The sequence below is a fragment of the Haliotis rubra genome, unplaced genomic scaffold, assembly GCF_003918875.1.
Source record: "Haliotis rubra isolate DU_JTF1 unplaced genomic scaffold, ASM391887v1 Scf1256, whole genome shotgun sequence".
Lineage (NCBI taxonomy): Eukaryota > Metazoa > Mollusca > Gastropoda > Lepetellida > Haliotidae > Haliotis > Haliotis rubra.
Genome location: NW_025765177.1, coordinates 94,262 through 113,880, shown reverse-complemented (window position 1 = coordinate 113,880; position 19,619 = coordinate 94,262). Strand labels below are relative to the sequence as shown.

Below are 19,619 nucleotides of genomic sequence, written 5' to 3'. Positions count from 1 at the left end.
ATCGTCCCGGGTTTGCCTGGTTCAGACACGACTACCTTGAATACAGGCCGCCGCCAGAATATGTCTGACAACAACAAAATACAACATTTATTTGCTTAACTAAAACAGTTGTGCTATAGCTGTTTCCGATTGCAAATCATTTATTGACGAGGATTGTTCTTCAGCAATTAATTAGGGGCGGTGGGGTAGTCTAGTGGTAAAAGCGTTCGCTCGTCACGCTGAAGACCCGGGCTCGATTTCTCACATGGGTACAATGTGTGAAGCCCATATCTGGTGTCCCCCGCCGTGATATTGCTGGAATGCTGCTAAAACCGGCGTAAAAACCATACTCACTCCCCCAGCAATTCATTTGACCATTGTCCAATGCAGTAATGGTTAGTCCTCGTTGTATACATATTACACCGTATTGGTAGTGTTTCTGCTGCCTGCACAGTTTCTAGTGACGGGGAATAACAGATATAGGCTGAATACCATATTTCCTCTACAAGACACTGCACCTCAAATTAACACACGACGACCCCTCCTCTTTGACGCCGGATCCTACGTTTTGTCAATAATGGCATCGTGTATTCATATTAATAAGACAGAAGCTATAGTCCTATTATATACTGAATATGTCTATGAATAATAATTATCTTTTCCTCACAAATAACCATTATTTTCGCAGGTCGTTGACCCGGCGTCTGATTCACAGTAGAAACTCGGCGTCTAATGGATCAAATACGGTACAACCATTTTCAGAACTGTAGAATTGGGGATCCACAGTACCAACATTAAGCAGAATACAAGACAGTTGACTTAAATATACGTCCCCAACTCTAATAGAGGAGTGAGAGAGTGAGCTTAGTTTTAAGCCGCACTCAGCAATATTACAGCTATATGGCGGCGGTCTATAAATTATGGAGTATTGACCAGACAATCCAGTGATCAACAGCATGTGCATCGGTCTACACAATTGGGAAACGATGACATATGTCAACCAAATCAGCGAGCCTCCGATCCCGTTAGTCGCCTCTTACGACAAGCATGGGTTACTGAAGATTAATTCTAACCCGGATCTTCACGGGTCTCGTTTGTGAGTGAATATGTTTCCTTGAGTGAGTGATGGCTGGCTGGAGGGGATTAGGGTAGGTGACTGAGATTTGGTCACTGAAAGATGGAGTGAACGACATCTTGGCCAGGGAATTGTTATGAGAGTTGGAAGGATCAATTGTTGGGCGAGTGAAAGGGATTGCGGCGGGTGGATGAATTTTAATGAAAGAAACAAACAGAATATCGGAAGAACAAACAAACATTTTTGGGGGAGTTAAAGATGTGTGGACGGACAAGTGAAAGGGGACCTACTTGATAGTGAGTTGGGTCTTTCTCGGTAGAATTCTCAACCACATCGATACCTACACCAAGTAGAAACCAGTAGTCATTTCCACAGGTGCAGAAAACAATTATCGATAATAAATGCAAGGAGATTATTTTCCCTCATGCCAGTACATACAGTTTGTCTCCATTCTTGGAGAAGGATAATGTTGATATTCTCCCTTACAACACCTAAGCCTGCGTCAGACAGCCCTGCAAACATCCGGCGCGTATGTTACAATGTAGTTTCCATAGCAACCGAAAGTACAAAAACGATATAAATACTGCTTGGATCAGAGGAGGATGTATTTAATGAACCAGGGTAAACCTTTTTCGTTTGGAACCGGGTTTTTTTTTGTCTCTTGGACATATATATTCATACCTAATACAATAATGCGCCTAGAAAGTTTGATCTTTTCAATTGAAACATTTGCGTCGCCACTAACGATAAGGAGATATGACTTTTTACGATCTAAATGCAGTTTTTGGGATAGGTTGGTTGATTGGTTGTTTAACGCCGCACTCAGCAATATTCCAGCTATATGGCGGCGGTCTGTAAATAATCGAGTCTGGACCAGACAATCCAGTGATCAACATCAAGAGCATCGTTCTACGCAGTTGGGAAACGATGACATTTGTCAACCAAATCAGCGAGCCTGACCACCCGAGCCCGTTAGTCGCACGACAAGCATGGGTTACTGAAGAACAATTCTAACCCGATCTTCACGGGTCTGGACAGAGATGGGAACTAAGAGTGTCTTCATACATGAATCTCTGTATGGTGCAGCTCCCTAGAACATGAATGCACCATTCAGTCAGTACTATATATATGTCAACGGTGGTTGTTGTCCAATACCGGATTCACAGACCTTTACAGATATACAAATGTCCTACACACTGAACGACTATGTAACTGTTGTATAGAAAGTGGACGATTTCTTATAGAAGATGAATGCCGTGTATTGCTTGTATGTGAGCGTTACTCAGCTCTAAGACTTGTACATGGATCTCAAACAGTAAATCAAGTCTTAACTGTCACACCTGTGACCGTAATACATGTCTTAATCTATTTAAAATCCAATAACAAGAGAAACTTAATCGATTACTTCACTGTATGACATTTGTAATTCATGTAACCAAATATTGCCTGTATTATGGGCCCCATAGTCTTTTTACTGAATAAACTGTCTGTCTGTACCTTTACTGAACCAATCCCGTACCTGGGTTGTGAAACTCTGCTAGGTTTTTGGAATGGGTCTTATGAACTCTCTGACCTGATTGACAGTGTAATACCGTGTGCTGTTTGTGCTATTGTAGGGGTATATATGCGACAAATAGATAGCTTGAGACCCCGAATCAACAGTAGCACTACTGGTCTGTCTGCACCATGCCTCCTGCCATGCGTTGGGAGTGTCCCTGTCATACCTAACGACCTTAGGGACCGTTCACAATTTATGGCTGTGTGTGTGTGATGATGATGATGATTTTCATGGAGAAGCATGTACAATGTGAATGACACCCCCCTAAAATCTATGTACAAAATAAGTGACTCCCCCCCCTCATGTCATGTACAAAATCCCCTTCCCGTAATTTCTAGCATAATTTTAAACATATTATTATGAACAAAATTGCTGACCCCCTAGTACATGTCTACATAATTGCTGACCCCCTTGCTCCAAGAACCCCCATCACCTCTTCCCCACCCCATTCCCTCTCTAAATTATGAACGGTCCCATAGTATATGTACTTGGTGTTGTGTCTGGCGCTCAGCGTTAAGAGGTTGAAGGAGAGTTTAGCCAGAAATACTACGGCGTGGGACACCAGAAATGGACATGTGCCCGTGGCATTCACCGCTTATAGCAAGTTGTCACGTTAGTTTTCTCCCCCGCACATGAAATTCTGTATATTTTTTTGTCAACCAAACTGACTCGTCCAACGTCACCCTAAACTCGTTCTATGAAAGTGCCGATACGATATATTTTATGTTCGTTTCATTCAATTATTGAACCACTGGATCAAAGACGTGGATGTTACTTAAAGTAAAAAATGAGTGAGTGAGTTAAAAAACGCTTTTAACAGTATTCAAGTTATATCACATTGTGTCAGCTTTCCACTTTGGTGAACCCCATAACCAGCGAACCCGCAGGGAGACCACAACATATATTGCTTTCTGGTACGCCCTATAATTGCAGCGCCTCAGGAACCTCAGGCCGATAAACCGGAGGAGTGACTGAGTCGGGTTTTATCTGGTGTCCAGCAATATCATGCAGGGGACACCAGATAAGGCCGTAACACATTTCATTCATGTGAGGTATCAAACCCAGGTCTTCTGGATAAAGATCATAGCTTCATTGTGAAAGGGTTTGTTCCAAAAGTCAGATATATTTGTTTGCATATAAGGGGTGCTGCAGTAGCAATCATAAGTTGTCACTATAGAGGCTGTCACACAGAGACTACTGCACCGACCGCCTCATATAGCTGGAATATTGATGTGTACAGCAACAAACAAACAAACAAACCCATCTGATTAAATTAACCTGTGGACATTTTGGGTGGAGAGAAGATAACCTGCTACCTGGTAGACCGGAAAAGGGGAATTAAATGGCATTTAAATTCAGAATCCCTTCAGTATTCTATGCACATAAATATGCACAGGCAAGTTAATTTCTTATCAACACATCAGAAGTCATCTATTGTATCATGAGCCATCATGAGCCTTGTGGGATGCCATATCTGTTGTCTTACAACATGGAGAGTTCAGTAGACAGAGTACTTCAGAAAATGACCTATTCCTTTTGTATTTTACAATGCTGTTAGATTAGTGTGTTTTCACCTTTGTGACTGTTATTGTGTATACAATGTCTGGACATCTTCATCTGGAATTGACAGCATTAGTGGGATAAACAAATGTTAACACACATAATTTGTATTTTATTAAGGAGATCCCATTAAAATTTGATTAAAATTTGAATCAGATATAACAGAGACTGTGAATTAGGTAGAAACTAGTACCTCTTTAACAGAACAATACCATCACAATAGTTGATAACAACTCACTTCATTCTCTTTACTTCAGATCGCCTCCGTGGTGTAGTGGTTAGAGCGTCCGCCGGAGAGCGGAAGGTCGCGGGTTCGATACTCGACCGCGTCATACCAAAAAGACGTTAAAATATGGTACTTGTTGGTCCCTGCCTGGAGCTCGGCATTAATAGGTACAACAAGGACTGGTCGACTCGGAGTCAGTATAATGTGTCTGAGTGGGGTATTCATGCTTCACTGTGGCATGGTATCTCAGTGGGCTAGCACTATAAAACCAGCTTCAGTCTGGGCTAGTACAAGCAGCCGCACATACACATACACATGCATGCATGTCGTCATATGAGCGAAATATTCTCAAGCACGACGTAAAACCCAATTTCACCTCACCTCACCTCTTTGCCTCAGGATTGTCAACAATGATGGCTCTCCTTCATCTGCACAGCCACACTTGACTGTACAAAAACATCCCAATATAAAATACAAACTTTTTAAATTTTATTCTTTATTGCAAAACATTTCAAATACTCATAATTATATTATGAATATAACTGTTCAGAGTGAAACTATGTTCAATCAATCCACTGAGTTCCATCCTTCCATATTCACTCTATCACATGGGAAGGAAAATGATAACATGATTATTCCCCTCAATGAATACAACTGTTCACACTGGAACTAAGTTCCATCTTTTCAATGAGTTCCATCCTTCCATTTTCACTCAACCCCCAAGGGAAGTAACACAGAGAATGACCTTGATGAGGACACATGGCACATGAACCTGAGAGGCCACTGTTCCTATCACAGCTGTGGCAAGAGGCTGAGTCACCACCATTACGTGTCAGTGTTGAGTTTTCAGTGTTGAAACATTCTGTCATGGAGCAGCTGCTATAACAATGGCTGAACCGGCATAGTGATTGTCAAAATCTGAAACACAAAGTTGATGTACTTGACATGTGTATCCTTCGTTAATTTGTGTTGGTTTTGAAGAAAATGCAGATCAACCACTTAAAGGGACAGTTATTATTTCCTGAATTGGCCAACTATTCCCAGAAAATATTTTTTCAGTACTTCAGCTGCTCTTATGGAGGCGATGGGGTAGGCTAGCAGTTAAAGCGTTCTCGACAGGCTGAAGACTGGGTTCGATTGCTCACATGGCTACAATGTGTGAAGCCCATTTCTAATATTCATTCATTCAATCCTTACCAACACTACAATGAAAATGACATTTTCTACATCACGCCAAAGACTAGGGTTCGATTACTCACATGGGTACAAAGTGTGATGCCCATTTCATCCATCCATCCATTCATTCATTCATTCATTCATTCATTCATTACAAACACTACAATAAATAGTTGCACATGAACATGTTGGCTAATGTTATACTTTCAATAAATATTTTTGTTACATCATGTAGGAAGATTTCATTTCATGTTCAGAAGCTTAACATTCTTTATTGCCAATAATTGATTGATTTTGTTTGTGCTGGATACATGCAGGGATGTCAGTCTTCTGTTTGCAGATCAACACATGCAGAGAGACACTGGACTGACAAGGACAAAGAAGAACACAATGATTGATGAGATATAACAGCCACGGAGTATTACCTTGTTCTTCCTGTGGAACTGTGAGCCAACCTCCTCCTGTATGATATTGTACGGCAGGTAAATGTCCAGGTAGTAGACATTGGAACGAGTGTCCAGCACCACACGGTCCTCCCCACATCCAGGGTCAGCGTGTTGGCCGTCTTCTGAAACAGTGGATGGAGACACGCCCATGCAGGGTACAGTTGGACCGACCCTCAGTTGCCTCCACCATGTGGTGTCAGTTGGCAGTATGGGGCACAGGGACAGGCACACTGTAGTTATGTTGGGCAATGCTGGAGCAACAAGACACACATGGGCATGATCCACAGAGCACTACAATTTGTGCAAGCCAATGATAATCCCTATAGCGAAAATACTAGGGCTGCACAATATATTTACCGGTTCAGATATGAACACGATATGTATTGCGATATGCTGATCGAAAACCGCTATTTGACATGCATTCGGAAAACTTCGTAACACCAGGAAATCTTCGGATATTTCCGTTTTTTAAATCGTTCCTTTCCTTGTTTCATTTGTGCCAAATATTATTTACATTTATACTTTGTCATCATTAAAAGTTTTTATCAAAGCCTAGTCAAGCATAATGATTTTGTTCTGTTTTTGCTTTATAAATCAAGCATTAATTCGATAATAAGTAGTTTTTGTTAAAAAAACCCTTCTTGCAACATATTGCAATACATATCGCAATAGATGCTTTCGCATCGCAATATATTGCAATATGCAAATTCTATGCAATACCCACCCCTAGAAAATACATCATAATGCTACAAAAGCTTTGTGGATCAGCACCCATGACACTATGAGCGCAGCAAAATACTGTAACCAACCAAACCTAGATAAAGATAGTCATCATTATATACTCCAGCTTTGTTGTTACATTGGTGATGTCACATAATTCATTCTTGTTCTGTTCATGGAACATACAAGAAACAAGCTTTGATACAAGAGAAGCCTGTGTCCTAAATCTAAGGCTAGACAGGCAGTTTTCACTGACAGGTTCTAAGACTCGCAGAGAAAGAAATGTCTATTAGTGATTTCCAATGACTCATGTCAAACTTTGAGGAGTGGGGGCGGTGGGGTAGCTTAGTGGTTACAGTGTTTGCCTGTCACTCCGAAGACCCAGGTTGTATTCCCCATATGGGTATGAGGTGTGAAGCCCATTTCTGGTGTCCCCTGCCGTGATATTGCTGGAATATTGCTAAAAGCAGCGTAAAACTAAACTCACTCACTCACACTTTGAGCAGTGGGAACATATTTCACCACCACCAGGGCAACCGACACTGAGACACTGAGAGTGAGCAAAATTCCAGATAATCACTGTGGTCAACAAATATTTGATTCTGCATAAGCCAACTGGTGACTTATACTTTAACAACATTCCAGATTATAGCCAGGGGCATAGCTACCATTATAAAAAATGCCCAGGGCTTACACATGATTGTTGGTATAAAGGTTGGGCTAGACCTCAATACTATCTAATTAAGAAGCTTGGCAACCTTTCGGGTTTACATGAAAAATTGGCTTGCTACGTGCCTGACAGCCAAGTTACACACTACATCTACCCATTCTCCATACGACAAGTATAGGATGATGGAGGCCTGTTATGACCTTGAACCAATCTTACATGGAATATGGTGAATTACAAGCTCATGACATCCTAAAAACATGAAACACAATAGGGGTTAATGCTTCTGTCTGTGAAACTGAGGATGTCAACAACTTGGACTGTTACGTACAACTTTCGGCAGCTCGATTTCTGCCACCAGGAATTCAGGATGGCCTTCCACTGGTTCCTGGACTATCTTGAACTTTGGTTCGGGGCCTCTGCAGAGAATATCATGCAGTACAGAATGGGTAATGGCAACACAATAGAATCTGCCAAGTCACAAAGTACAGCTGAATTCATTAAGGCCTATCATTGAAAATGCTTAGTCAACATGGAACTAATTTAATAAGGCATGTTGAAGGAAACATAATTAATTTGTGAAACTAAACCACAGTTGAAACTCCAGAAATAAGCATCCTCCCTGAACTGTAAATCAAGTTCGAGACAAATCATGAATTAAACACCCACATTGTGAGACATATGGGTTAAAAGTTGATGAATATAGCAGAGTTCTGGACTATGAGCTCAACACAACAAGAGATTAGACATACCTTAGTTTGAGACAATGTGGTTGAATGTGTGGGAATGAACTGGACCATTTGTGTGATGACCATTTGTGTGATGTGTCTTGACCACACATAAATGTACATTTGTATGAGTAAGCACAGAAACTTATCTACTTATGGTTACCAGTAAACCTCTCTGTCTGCAGGACTCTGAACTTACTTCTTGACTTCTGTTTGGGGTATCTCCTGCACTAGGGGTTTGGCTGGTGGGGTAGGAGTGGGCATCTCGGGGTCTCTGCAACACGAGGAGAGGGTCAAAGTAAGCGACATCCTGATAAACTACCAGGCTTTTCACAAGGAACTTGATAGTATCTCAGTTGTATCCTTTTGAGTTAGTTCATTGTGAAAGGAAAGCTTTTGAGTTATCTACCTTTAGCCTGGGCACACTCATATTCTTCACTGTATGATGGCAGAGGTAGTGTGAACAGTGGCACCAAAACGGTAAGGCGCAAAAGTTATGTGAAGACCTCAGCCCAATGATGTAACGTCAAGTAAGTATAAAACAATTACATTTAACCAAAATGCTCACATTTTATCTTACCTGACACTACACAGTGCTTTAGCAGTGTAGCAAGCCAATTTGCAATTATTATTATTATATGATGTAAGCCAATAGGTTGCAATGCTTTATTTTTAGATAGTATTGAGGGCTTGCCCAACCTTTATAGCAACAATCTTTATATAGATAGTAAGCCCAACCTTTTTATAGCAACAATCATGTGTAAGCCCAGGTTTTTTTTTATAATGGTAGCTACGCCGCTGTTTAGTTGACTGACATGGAAAGCTGGCTTACAGTAATTAGTGCCAGTTATACTGAGCAAGTGGAGGAAGCACTGTGTAAACATCAGGCAAAGACACTTCTAATATTGTCAGGGAAAGGATATTCTGGAGGAAAATATCTGCCAAGGTAAAAATCCAAGAAAAATCCAAGGTGAGTTCCATACATGTCTTGCGTTGGCAGACTTGGAAAAAATACCAGGGAGCCTGGGCTAAAGGTAGATAACTCAGGGGTATTGGGGCATAGACTTGAATCTGTTTCAAGAGTCTCTCAGTTCTAGTACTCTCTGATTGGCCAAAGGTTGGGAGCTAAAGCACTGTGTAGCTTGAGGTAAGGAAAAACATGGAAGTGTGTAACAACCCCTGAAGCCCTACATACCGGTCACCCATGTCCATGATGAAGGGTTTGGACTTGGTTCTGACATTCTGTTCTTGCAGTTGACCCATAGACTTGCGGTTCTTCAACACCACATACTCTACAACAAACACATGTATATGGGCAGATAAACTTAGGGTTCTACAACAACACATAATAAATAATAATTAGTGAATTTATAAAGCGCTAAAATACTCCAGGCACTAAGTGTCTGCTCTAAGCGCTATGATGAGTATATACAGGGTATTTAAATGAGTAGGAACGTAGAAATCTAGCAGTGATCATATTTTCGGAAAAGGAATGTCTTTAAATGAGATTTGAAGTTGTCTAGGGTTGGTGACAGTCTAATATCATGGGGAACAGAGTTCCAGAGAAAAGGAGCAGCATAGCTGAAAGAGCGGTAGCCAAATGACTTCAGATGGCGTTTTGGTATCTCCAGAAGATGACGATTTCCTGATCTTAATGTTTTCACAGGACTGTGCTTGGAGAGTAGGTCAGTTAGATAACTTGGCGCAGTTGAGTGAAAGCACTGAGTGTGAGAGTCTTAAATTCTATTCTTGCTCGTACTGGCAGCCAATGCAAGGACTTCAAGGCAGGCGTGATGTGAGAGCGCTTCTTTGTTCTGCTGATGATCCTTGCACCAGTGTTCTGCACATTCTGCAGCTTTATGAGGAGTCTCTCTGGCAAGCCGTAATACAGACTGTTATAGTAGTCTAAACGTGATTGGACTAACGAGTACATAAGGACACAAGTGGCTTCTCTGGAGAGCATTTGTGTCGACTGTAGACTTCTGCAATGTTGTAACCTGGGCCCCCGTTTCCTACAAAGATGGTGATAACAGCTTCTGCAAGTGTTGGTAACCTGGCTCTCCATTTGCAGATCAGAGTCAATCACAACACCACGGTTTTTGACAGCAAAAGAGAACGGTATGTTGGCATTACCAATAGAAATGTCCCAGTCTCCAAAAGGATGTGTTTTCTGTCTTTTGTCCAACAATGATTGCTTCAGTTTTTCCATCTTTCATCTTCAGTTTGTTACAAGTCAGCCATGACTTGATGGTAATAGTACACTCCTCTAGATGGGAGATAGCATTCTGGGAGTCTCTAACTGCAAATGTTCTCAGAAGTTGCATGTCGTCTGCGTAGCCATGATGATCAACACCTTGTGCCTCGATAGAATCACCAAGAGCCTTGATGTACAGCGTGAACAAGAGAGGACCAAGCACGGATCCTTGGGGTACACCGAAAGATAGAAACTCTCTTTGTGAAGACACATTAGATATCTGTACTGTGTGTACATACACACAATTACACGGGCAGATAGACTTGCGGTTCTTCAACACCACATACAACAAACACATGTATAAGGGCAGATAAACTTAGGGTTCTACAACAACACATACACACAACTACAAGGGCAGATAGACTTGAGGTTCTTCAACACATACACTGCATACAGGAGCAGATTCACAGCCAAGTAACAGTTTGAAAGTTATACAACCAGGACACAGCTGACATATAACAATATGTTAATGTGACATGCAAAGTTGAATCTGAAAGTTACAAGTCTTAGGCTACCTACAGTTTATATCTTATACAAAACAAATCCCACTAATTCTCAGCTTTAACTTGATAGTAATTTGATCAAAACCAGATTTTTCTCCTCTCGACCATTATAACTAGTTATTGGGATTTCATGCTGCTTAGTTCTGTTACTCAAGCTATACCACATTATACCACACTATATCACATTATACCACATTATACCACATTATACCACACTATACCACATTATACCACACTATATCACATACCACATTATATCACATTATATCACATTATATCACATTATATCACATTATACCACAGTATATCACGTTATACCACATTATATCACATTATAACACATCATAAATGTGACCAATCTAGCCTTGATTTGTATCACTGATAAACTGGTGACCAGATGTGACTTGAATCACTTATAGACTCACAGCCACATGTGTCTTACATCAATGATAGATTCACACCATGTGAGATTGTATTAGTGGTATTGATGAGGGTATTAACATCAAGTCATGTTTCTTCTGCATGAAAACCTGAAGCCAAATACACATACAGTACAACAACCAGAAATTATTGAGAATTTAAAGATTGTAATTTTTTTTATTTTCTTCACTCATTACTCATGTATTAAATGTGAATATTAGCAGAACATAACTCCAGATTCAAAGACAGGTGAACAGTTAGTATTTTGTCAATTCACCATGGGCAGCAATGCAGGCTTCAATGCGGCGGGGCATACTACTGATCAAAGAAGTTAGAAAGTCGTGGTCCATGCTGTCCCAATATCGGACCACCTCTTCTTTCATTTCAGCAATATTTCAGATATTTCTTATTGACACTTTCCTTCATAAGTCCCCAAACATTTTCTATTGGATTTAGGTCAGGGTATAGCTTGGCCAATCTAATAATTCCATATTTGGGGTCCGAAACCAGGCCTGTGAATGCTTTGAACGATGTTTTGGGTTGTTGTCCTGCTGGAAAATCCAATAATTTCCATAGAACACATGAGCAGATGGAAGTAAATGTCCCTTGAGAATATCTGTGTACCGCTCACTGTCCATATTCCCTTCAAATACACAGAGGGGCGTTGCCCCTAACACAGATATGCCACCCCACACGTTAACTTTCGGACTGTACTTTGGGCGCTGATACAAAGGTTTTTCAGTTTGTTTGGTCCAGAATTTCAGTGTATTAGGAAACAGCCACACAGAACTTTCATCTGAGAAAATCACATTGTCCCAGTTAAAATTTCTGTGCCGTAAGCACCAGTTCAACCTTCGCTCCTTTTGTTCAGGTTTCATGATCGGTGATGGAATTCCTCGAGTTTTCTGCCAACCCATTGCATGCAGCTCAGTTCTAATTGTCTCCTTACAGACAGCCACAGTTCCTCTATCAATATCCAGCCTTAAGTTTTCTAAACTCCTTCCTTTGTTTTTAGAAACAAGAATACCATGCCACCTCCTGTCACCGATAGTCAATTTCTGGGCCTACCTGCGCCTCCCTGGTGCTCAATGCCATATCCATTTGCAATATTTTTCAAAACATGATAAACAGTGGACAAAGGGATGCCTGTTCTACTTGAAATCACTTTAACTGATCTGATGTCCTTGTTATAATACTCTAAAATCAACTTCCTTTTCTCTAAATCATCCTCGTCACGATATGGCTGCGATATTGCCGATGTGACGTTAAATATTAACTCACTCACTTCTCTAAATCATCCATACTGAGGATCACTGAAAATGTCTGTCTGCTAGCAAGTAAACAAAGTGGGATAACTCTTCACAAACTAATGAAAAAGGATTAACGGAGTTGTCTCTCTTGAATGAAACCAAGCACTTGATAGCTGGTCAAGGTTGTTTATACTAGAAATCCAATTAAACATATTCCTAAAATTCTCAATAATTTCTGGTCATACTATTCAACCCATCTCACCTTGGTTGAGCTGGACGTCGAACTTCCCCTCGATACCCTCACGGGTCACCTGGATGAAGAAAGCCAGGAACATCTTGCTGGTTTCAACCTTCTTCAGGAACGTGGGATGGATGATGACATCATAGGCCGTGCACCCCGCACCACCTAAGAGCACAGGAAACGTTCAACTCGACTCACAGATTTGTGTGTACTGAACATGCTGAACATAAACAAAGAAGACACATTTTGATTCCACTTTTTAAAGTGGCATATTTACTATGTGGATCTAAATATCCACCATGCTCCATAATAGGGCTGTGCAATATTACCGGTAAACTGGTATATACCGGTACAGTATCTCACGATACGATTATTGCGATATGGTTCAGATTCTGCAATATATTGGGTCATCCAGAGTTAGATCCCTTTGCATTATCTGCCCTTGATTTCCAAGCAAAAAAATGTGCTCTAAAAGTGCCAAATATACTTATATTTCTGTTGGTTTCATGTAACATTTTACAAGTGGGAGTATCTTTATAAGTGGCTCCCAAAGTGCCAAATATTCTACCAAATGTGTTACGTTTTGTGGGTTTGAATGGTTTCATATGTGACATTTTGGAGGAATTAAGCACTGTGTATGATCCCATACAGTGCAAACCGGATATAGTGCGCTGTGAGCTGTACGCTCATGCTTTGGTTCATAGATATGTCGTCTGAACAGGTATGCTCGATCAAAAACGTGTATTTAAAGACAAAGTACAGTATAATTTTACATGCAAATAGGCTGCGCTACAACATTAGATAACTTCGATATAACAGTTACAGTAATTATTAGCGACATATTTGTATGTTAATGAAAACACACAATATTTTTACTCTTATGATCAGGCCAAATTATGGGACAAACTTGTGCTCTTTCGCTTTTTTACTCACATATACCATCATGTTAGCCTAAAGAGCTACACGTATTCTATTCGTAATAGATTTTACAATGTATGTGTGAATTTTCATGTTTCAAAGTTGTTTAGTTATATGATGATATCAATGAATTCACTGGCAACAATGCAGCATCACTGTACTGGATTATAGCCGAAACTGTTTGTTTCTCTGTATGGAATATAGCGCATAGCTGAATAACGTCCTGACTGAGAGCTTATTCAAAAGGTGCTTTATTGATATATTTGGACATATTCAACGATGTATATATTGTACTGGTATATCTTGTTTTGAGAGAACTTATTATGAAAGCATATTTGGAATGTCTCCAATCACAAGTTACAGCTTTCAGAAATTTGTCATGTGCAAGAGTTTCTCCAACTCTGAGTTGTCTCAACTGTCTAACGTGACCACTGCAAATCTTATTGACATCATGACCCATGACATCATGACCAAACGACTTGAACTACTTTTTTTGTTTGTCTGAACATTCAGTAACCTGTTCTAATTCACTTAAATTCCAAACTGTTAAAAAGTTCTTCACAACTTTCCAAAATACAGAGCTTAGGTGGTTTAACATTTTTCGATGAGAGTCGGATGCTCCTAAACCCCACATAAATCAACGTCCCCTAACTTTCCACTCGTACAGACATTGGTTTTCTTTCCATTAACACACAGTTTGTAAGTGTTAACCTGTTTTGGGTCAGTTTTAGCAATCCTGTCCTGCATTTGCAAGAAGGTACAAGTTGGTTGTCTTCAAGAGGACCTTTCATTCTGTCCAGAACAGTCCTATCAGGAACTGCGAAGTTGATTTTGGAATCATTAGGAACAAACACACCACTAGGGACTTTTCCCTCTGTCACTGTGCCAGTGTTTTTCAGCCCAATTCTCCAAAAACACTTTGTAACCCCACTGTATCTCATCAGTACCGTGTTGTGGAGTGAATACCACGATACCACTTCAGAAAACAGCATGAACGCAATATTGTCCAAGGGAAATGAATTTGAAGCAACCAATCGTTTAAAGTTAAGAAACAGATAATCATGCTTGATGTCCTTTAAGTTATTTTAGACTAGTGGGAGCAATTCTATCATTTCTTTCACAGAACCTCCATCAAAACTCCCACATGCAGGAATAACAATTGTCGACGAGGTCCGAGTGCTAGCTTCATGCGAGGAAAATGTTTTTGTATTCCTATCTAGTTCCTCTGTTAACTCATTCATTGACAAGGCTTGCATCTGGCCAAACACACCCTCCTTCATATCACATTTAGACTTTTTCTTTAGGGGACTGAATACTTCAGTTTGAAATTTTGGGTTTGAAGAAAAAAAATTAAGATAAGATATTAGACTTTGTATTTTAATTCACTGGATGGGAGACTGATAATACATTGGTCACTGATAATGTTGAAAGAATTTGTCCGAAAATCAGAATAATAGCAAACTGAAGTGTTCATTTAGTCGACCTGTGTTGAATTTAGAAGTAAGAGAATATGGTGCAAAATATATAATTAGGAAGTTCAATTATTTAGAAATGATAACATGAACTAACTAGAAACCGTACAGTGATTTGTTTTGAAAGCGCTATCAACCAGCTCTATTAGGGGCTATCAACTTGTAAGGTGATGATACTTAGGTGGGTAACCTTTAACTCTCGTGTAAAGAAACGAATACTCTATGTTAGGAATATTTCACACCATTTGAAAGCATATTTATCACATATTTCATATGTTGTCAAATTATACCAAGAAACTGCGAATTTAAGGCATATTGTGGCTTTATTTCCGATGTTTTCTGAGGAGCAAAATCGTCGATGCGCTTTTGATATTTGAATGAATTTAGAGGGTCATTATTCAAATTAGCAGTGAATTATAGTTTATAAGAGTAAGAAGAAGTGTTTCGCTCATTTTAGTACTTGAACTATACTCACAGTAACAAAAAAAACCAGAAAAAATGAGCCCATGACAACTTTTCTATCAACCAAAGCATGAACGTACAGCACACTATATCCAGTTTGCACTGTAGGAGACCCCACCAATTATAATTTATGGCTTGGGGGGGGTGATGATGATTTTTATGGAGAAGCATGTACAATGTGAATGACCCCCCTAAAATTTATGTACAAAATAAGTGAACACCCTCTCTCCCTCCCCCCTGCATATCATGTACAAAATCAATGACCCCCCTCCCCTTCCCATAATTTCTTAGCGTAATTTTAAACATAGTGTTATGTACAAACTTGCTGAACACCCCTAAAGCGTGTGTACAAAACTGCTGACCCCCCAAAAAACCCTGCTGAACCCCCTTATAAACACTGACCATGAAACTTATGTTATACTATTACTAAACTTTATCATTATGTTCTCAAACCTTTTTGCACTACCTCAATTAAACATTCCACATTAAGGTTCTATATCATTTTATTTATCCGTAAACCATTGGCATACAGCCATGCACAATGAGGACTGGGAGCCTGAAAGTATGGTGTAACAGCAACTAAGAAGATAATGTTGCACACACACAGAGCTATTATGAATTTATGATGTACGCACTTGGGCAGAAACCCTCCATTCAATATATCACAATATATATTGCAATATCTCTTAAATTATTGCAATATATGGCAATATGAGAATAAGGGCAATATCCAGCCCTACTCCATAAGCTCTAAGTGAACAACACACTCATTCAAGGATACTGTTTACATAGTGTTTCCTATTTCAGCATATTCTGACATCCTATTTCCCCTACTTGACCATTATTTACAGTGACAGCAATGTTAAACTGGTCTGACGCCTGCCTACCTTTATCCATCTCTGCATGTGGTTCTCCTATAGACATTGGTATCCGGAACCCAGTGGGGTCGTCAGATTCCAGCAGCTCTATCAACTCTGCCTCTGTTAAATCTTTCGGTTCTGGTACCTGTCAGGTGTAACACTGGTTAATTAATGAGTGGGAATATGGGTGGGAAAGGGTTGAGACCAGTGTCTGAAACTCAGCAGAGTAAACTGAGAGCCTTAACAGCCTGCACTTTTAAAATATAGCAAGCACAGTGTACAGCGAACCTATCCTGTCATAGATACTAAAATAGAGAGAAAGAGAAAGAGAAAGAGAAAGAGAATATGCAGATATTATAACAAATCACAAAGAAACATACTCACATTGTCTGAGATACAAACATTAATGAAGACTTTTTCATTCTTCTCTGTCTTCATTTTCACACATAATCCTGCAAAAAGAGATCAGAAAAACCTGCAAAATGTTGGAAATACTCAGAAATTGTGAGACACTGAATCAAGTAAAATTTATACATTACACATGTTAGGATTGTTGTTTTTCCAGTTTAGATAGTAATATCACTTACACAATATTACAGTGTATAATAACCCCTGGGTGTTGAGTAAGATATTCACACATGCTAGAAATTTTAGTACTAGCAGCAGGGATAAATGTTTTCCAATATTTTGGCTTTGAGTAAATTTTGTTGACTTGGATGGTTGGGATAAAACATGGACATTAATTTTGTGAACATTTCTGTTTATTTTGGAGCACTCAAGTGACTATGTGCTTGCCAAGGAAAGGACTAATTTACTACAAGTTTATGTCAAGGCATCATTATTAAAACCTTTCATGAGTTTGTAGACATGCTATTGCTGGTGTTAACATGCTAGGATTAATAGGAAATAATATCATACATAAGAAAAAATGGTAGGGTGGTATACAGCAGATAACTCCTGAAACTGATCAGTGGGTGCAAAATGTGGCAATAAGGGTCTTATGAAACATCAATTTTAGCCGATGTATTTTAGGTGCTCTTGAAATAAAAACTTTGTGAAAATTATTTTGTACCATTACTTCCGAGGTTACCTTAGTAACATTGTCACCACCTGATTCATAGTAAAAATACTTCTCTTGCACACAAAGCACTGAGTAAACATATTCGGGCTCTATATATGCTACTTGTCCTTCAGTAACCTACCTGGTATAGGTACCAGAGTGGTGTAGCCTGGGCCCTCTGGCGGGCCTCCTGGATGTTCCCCATAGGGCTGCATGCTGCAGGATCCTGGAATCACATCAACAGTTGAATGGCATTTCTGGATCATCTTCCTATATGTGATTGAATTCATTAATGTTAATGATATAATAAAGGAAATGTAATGTTAAGGGTTATGTACTCATCACTACTTCACGTACATTGTTCTTTTTTTCATCAAGAATATTTTTATTTCATCATATTTTTCATTCATTTTTGTGGAAGCCATGGTGGCTGAGTGGGCTAGATTGCTGATTTTGTATGCTGGCAATTAGGTGCCTCACCCTGAGAGTGAGGTTTCGAATCCTGGATGGGACTCAACTAATAAAGTACTAGAATTTGTACTTTTCCGAAAAAGTGTAATCCCACATATAATCTGTGTTGCATCTCTCATGAGGTAGAATATTTGTACTCAAATTCGGGTTAAACCTAAACTGTAGTTTAGCTCCAAAATTTGTTCAAGTTGAATTGCATTCCAATGTTTATCATTATCATCAATAAGAAATGTTTCAAACAATTTGTTGACTACCAGTAGAGGCAGATCAATATTAACATAGCCATGCACATGTTACCAATAAAACTTTGAGTAGAAAAGATTGTAGAGACAGAATAAAATCTGCATCACCTTCTTGTTCAGATCATATTTACATGATACCCCATACATGCTTTTGACTAAGGATCATCTTATGCAAGGTGCTCATTTGGTCTCTTTTCAATAAATGTTCCTTTTAGGATTCATATTTTTCTAATCATGTTTGGATAAATATTAGTACTAATCATATAACCTCAGAGTTTTGGTCCTGCTTATACTAGCGAGTCCGGTAATTCTGCGCTGCTGCAATAGCGTACTTCCGTATCGAGGTAAACATCATCTGCTACCACATTTATGCTTGAAATCGGGACATTTCTACAAGGGACTGGCTTTTAATCACTAAAGGTAAGTAAATAACAGTAACTGAGAGATAAAAAATTGACAGTTTTATGAAGATTCGTTTTCATCGGACTTTTAAACCTTTTTCTTCATTATTCATAATTAGATTTAATATGAAACACTCTTCCTTACATTGATGAAGTGATTTTTTAAATAATCTGGCCCTAATACGCTTCCATACTTCGGATCTCTATCTGGATGTTATGCGCATCAGTTGCTGCGCAGAATTACCGGACAGCAAGCGATGTCGTCAGAACGCCGGTAAGGTCAACTGTATGGTATATTGCAACGTTAGAATCTTATAGTCGTCAATAAACTTATATTTCTAGGTAAATATGATGCATACCAGCATGTTTAGTCACGTAAGCCACAAAAAATAAGAGACGTTAGTTGCCGTGTTGCGATCTATGTGCTTAGGTGTGCGGAATTACAGGTCGGCATTTTACATGTATATGTTCACAAAAAAGACTTTGTTTGCTTGAATTAACATTCATTAGCAATTACAATTTGATAATTTTTTAACAAATCTGATTGTGAAATTGGTAAAAACACAACATTATCACTGATTTCTTTTAACTTTCAAATTACTGGTCCCTGTATAAGAAAAAAAACCCATTTATTTGTAATGATATCCCGAACTCGATCAGTGACATGACAGATTCCTGAAGGATGTGGTCCGTGTGCCTGTGTAACCTGGTTACGGTCACAAAACTATTTCAACATCAAACAAATTTTACCGTATCTAACATTAATCGATTCAACAAACTCTGAGCTTCGTCAGCGCTTGGTTCAAGCAGAGAAGTCATTTTAAAGTGTCAGCTGAACACCCTCGCAAAATGTACTGCAATTTGCGTTCCCAACCAAAACATAAACATGCTACAACATGGAGGCGGCCATTACGGGTGACATGTGAATCC

At 39.4% G+C, this 19,619-nt stretch overlaps 1 protein-coding gene across 1 annotated transcript; it reads right to left on the bottom strand.

Moving 5' to 3' along the window:
- Positions 1 to 4,872: 4,872 nt before the first annotated feature.
- Positions 4,873 to 19,603, bottom strand: LOC124266424 (PIH1 domain-containing protein 1-like). Its single transcript, XM_046701233.1, is given in 11 exon segments — positions 4,873 to 5,316; positions 6,000 to 6,115; positions 6,118 to 6,142; positions 7,739 to 7,826; positions 8,335 to 8,409; positions 9,331 to 9,427; positions 12,825 to 12,968; positions 16,543 to 16,660; positions 16,900 to 16,967; positions 17,718 to 17,801; positions 19,440 to 19,603. Coding segments are annotated over 10 exon segments (843 nt in total). The 5' UTR covers positions 17,791 to 17,801; positions 19,440 to 19,603; the 3' UTR covers positions 4,873 to 5,277.
- Between the last annotated feature and the right edge of the window lie 16 nt (positions 19,604 to 19,619).